The following is a 3,563-nucleotide window of genomic DNA, read 5'->3' as shown; positions in this document are numbered from 1 at the left end:
ATATATATATATATATATATATAAATATATAAATATAGCTGTGTGCACTTGTATATATAAACATACATTCACACAAAAGTGAGTGCCTTTTTATGAGCAACAGCATACATGTTTGAAAGAGTGTTTGCTTATAAATATGTGTGTGTTTATATTTGTATCTGGTACTGTCCATTCCAGGTGGATCAACTTTTAACAGATCTCTCAAAAGTTACTAAAGAAGACGATCAACAGAGATATCTCACCAAAATTGCTAAAAGGTAAAATGTTTTTTATATCAAGACATTTAAAGTGTTTTCTGCTGCATACATGAATGCCTGCCTGTAACAGACATCAAACAACAAACGCTCCAGACAGATTCTCCGTCTACCTGTCTGGTACAAAGCATCAGGGTTTCCACCACCAGAGCAGAGGTGAGTGGAAGTGTTTCCTGTCTGCAAGATGTCAGATGGAGAAGAGACTCAGCCAGATTCTTCACAGACAAAATAAAGAATAAATGAATAAAGAAAAAAAAAAACAAGAAAAAACAAAACAAAAGACATGTAAGAAAAATCAAACAAGTATCAGTTCTAGGTGGGGTACAGTAGCTGGTTTGTTGGCAGATAAATGGATATAGAAACTGAGGTGTGTGTCAAAAGTAATCGAGATCAGTCAGAGGCAACACAACTGCAACAATGATCTCTGTATACTCACCACTATCACAACTGACTTATGACAGATGAGTAAAAGAGAAATTTCTATTATGGGGTTCTCTTGCAGGTTAGATCAATAGCAGTTAGCAGCATTCTTGCTTCTTGCTTTTATGAATTTAATGGACATGTTGGGACATCGAGGCTATGGATTATAAATGCTTATGTACATGTATATATATATATATATATATATATATATATTATATTATAATGAAACAAATGAAGGAAAAAGCAATTCCTTGAAAGGGATGTAAAACATCCAATTCATTGTTTTTATATCAAGACTTTTTAAAGTGTTGTCTGCTGCATGTTGTATTCTGTTTCATGCATAAATGCCTGCCTGTTTCAGACATCAAACAACAAGCACTTCAGACTGATTCTTCCTCTCCCGGTCAGGTACAATATCTTTTATCTTTTACTTGTTTCAGTCATCTGACTGTGTCCATGTTTGGGCACCACCCTGAGGAATTTTAGTTGGACAAATTGACCCTAATACTTTTTTTAAGCCTGGTACTTATTTATCAGTTGCTTTTACTGAACTGTTAGGTTATGAGGATGTAAACAAACCAATACTGGTTGTCAAGTGGTGGTGGAGGACAAACACAGACAAAGACGCATACACATACGTGATGGGGTTTCTTTCACTTTCCTTTCGTCGAATCCACTCGTATGGCTTTGGTCGACCCCAAGGCTCAAGTAAAAGACACTTGCCCAAAGTGCTATGCAGTGGGACTGAACCTGGAACCAAGCTTCTTACCACAAAGCCATTCCTAATGATCATTATTATTATTATTGTTGTTGTTGTTAAGGTGGTAAGATGGCAAAACTGTTAACATGCTGGACAAAAGGCTTAGTGGCATTTTATCCATGTTTGCGTTCTGAATTCAAATTCCGCTGATGTCGACTTTGCCTTTCATTCTTTCGAGATCAATGTAATTGTCTTCCTCCTCCCCTCAAAAACTGCTGGCTCAGTGCCAAAACTCGAAACCTTTATTATTGTTGTTGTTATTCTATGTTTGATCCCAGTTTCCTTTTTAATGTTAGGTGTACAGGTAACGATCTGAAAATGGTGATTCGCTTGATTAAGCACGACTTACGGATTAATGCTGGTGCTAAACACATGTAAGTTCAAATCCCGACTTGTTTCACTTCGCTTCACTTCTCACTCTCTTTCAGCCTCTAACTCCCCTCCTTTCTAAATCTTCCTCTCTCATTGTCTGTTGATATAACTGATAATAATAATGATGATGGTAATGGTGGTGGTTGTGGGTGACAATGGTGATATTGTGCCTTTGCAGTCATCATCATCATTCTTCTGTCACCATGGTTGGCATTCATCTGTTGGAATTGTCATTGCCATGCTACTGTTTATGTTGTCAACATCATCACCAACATCACTGTTATCATCGTCTCTGTCATCATTACAACCATTTTTCTGTTATCATTGTCATCATGTAATGATGTTCCCACTTCATTAATATTATTATTCTTATCATGTATGTTTATGATATGCAGTAATCCCTTAACAATCATCAAATCCATGAAGTAGAAACAGTACTGTATATTTTTTTTTAGTTATTTTTATAATTTGTATATATTTATTTTATTATAAATGCAAACAGCACCACAGAGGAATTGACGTCAGCTTAAATATACTCACACACACACACACACACACACACACACATACACATGACTGTTCCTTCTGTTTATGATATCTACATGATACTGATACTCTCTAACCAATCCCACTGCATGACACCTTAGTGAAGTGTCTTCTATTATAATGCTGTGTGTGTGTGTGTGTGTGTGAGTGATTGATTGATTGTATGTGTATATGCTGTTTATGCTTCCTCAAGTTCACATTGTGTGGTAATTGTAAACAATTGTTAGTGTCAAACAAATGATGTCATTCATTTCTAATATACTTTGAGACCATGTCTGGCCATGAAGAAATATTACCTTGCTTCAAAAACAGGTGATGGTTGATGACAGAGAGGGCATCCAACAATAGAAAACCTGTCTTAATGAATTCTGCCTGATCTATGCCATCATAGATAAGGGGATGATGGTGATAATGTAATGCTTATCTCTGTCTATTATCTGTGACAGACTGAGCTCCCTGTTTATGACATCTATGCTTTCGTGATCTCTCTGTCATTTCTATGTACTGACTGTTTCCTTATATATTTTCCAGCCTTGATGGCCTTGACCCCAATGCTTATGCTGCATTTCAAGCTTCTCGCAGTCTCCAAGATGTTGTTGACCGGGTGCTCCAAAACCGACGTGAAAACAAATTGGGACTGGAGAAAAAATTAAGCGTACGGGCATCTCTAATGACGCCAGTTTTGCCCATGTTGGTAAGTCTTTTGCTCTTCTTCACAGTATCTTTGTCACCACTGATGTATAACAACATCTGATAGTCTGGTTGATCATGTGATATATATATGTGTGTGTGTGTATATGTGTGTATATGTATCTATATACATGTGTATATGTGTGTGTATATGTGTGTGTATATGTGTATATATATGTGTGTATATATGTGTATGTATATATATATGTATGTATACATATATATGTGTGTGTATATATATATATATGTATCTTTATGTATATATATGTATGTATATATGTGTGTGTGTGTGTGTGTGTATATATATGTCGGTGCCGATTTTCTCTACCTCCGTTTTTCCATTCTTTGAACTTTCCGTCTTTCCGACGAAGGGCTCCGCCCGAAACGTCATACTCTCTCTCTTTCCTTTCCCGAGCGTCCAATAACACTATCCGTATCACGTCCTCACTTTGTTGTTTTTTTGTTATTGTTTTTTGTGTTTTTTTGAACCCATATATATATATATATATATATATATA

At 36.0% G+C, this 3,563-nt stretch overlaps 1 protein-coding gene across 1 annotated transcript in view; it reads left to right on the top strand.

Annotated features, from left to right (window-relative positions):
* The window catches only part of LOC106874569 (DNA ligase 3), a 63,654-nt gene that overhangs the window by 25,692 nt on the left and 34,399 nt on the right, over positions 1–3,563 (top strand). The window contains exons 8-10 of the mRNA XM_014922347.2: positions 178–257; positions 1,734–1,811; positions 2,887–3,049. Of these exons, the coding sequence (XP_014777833.1) occupies positions 178–257; positions 1,734–1,811; positions 2,887–3,049 (321 nt within the window). The remainder of the gene's footprint in view (positions 1–177; positions 258–1,733; positions 1,812–2,886; positions 3,050–3,563) is intronic.

The sequence above is a fragment of the Octopus bimaculoides genome, chromosome 12 (assembly GCF_001194135.2).
Source record: "Octopus bimaculoides isolate UCB-OBI-ISO-001 chromosome 12, ASM119413v2, whole genome shotgun sequence".
Taxonomy (NCBI): Eukaryota; Metazoa; Mollusca; class Cephalopoda; order Octopoda; family Octopodidae; genus Octopus; species Octopus bimaculoides.
The sequence above is the reverse complement of the archived record's forward strand: the minus strand, read 5'-3'. Positions and strand labels throughout refer to the sequence as shown.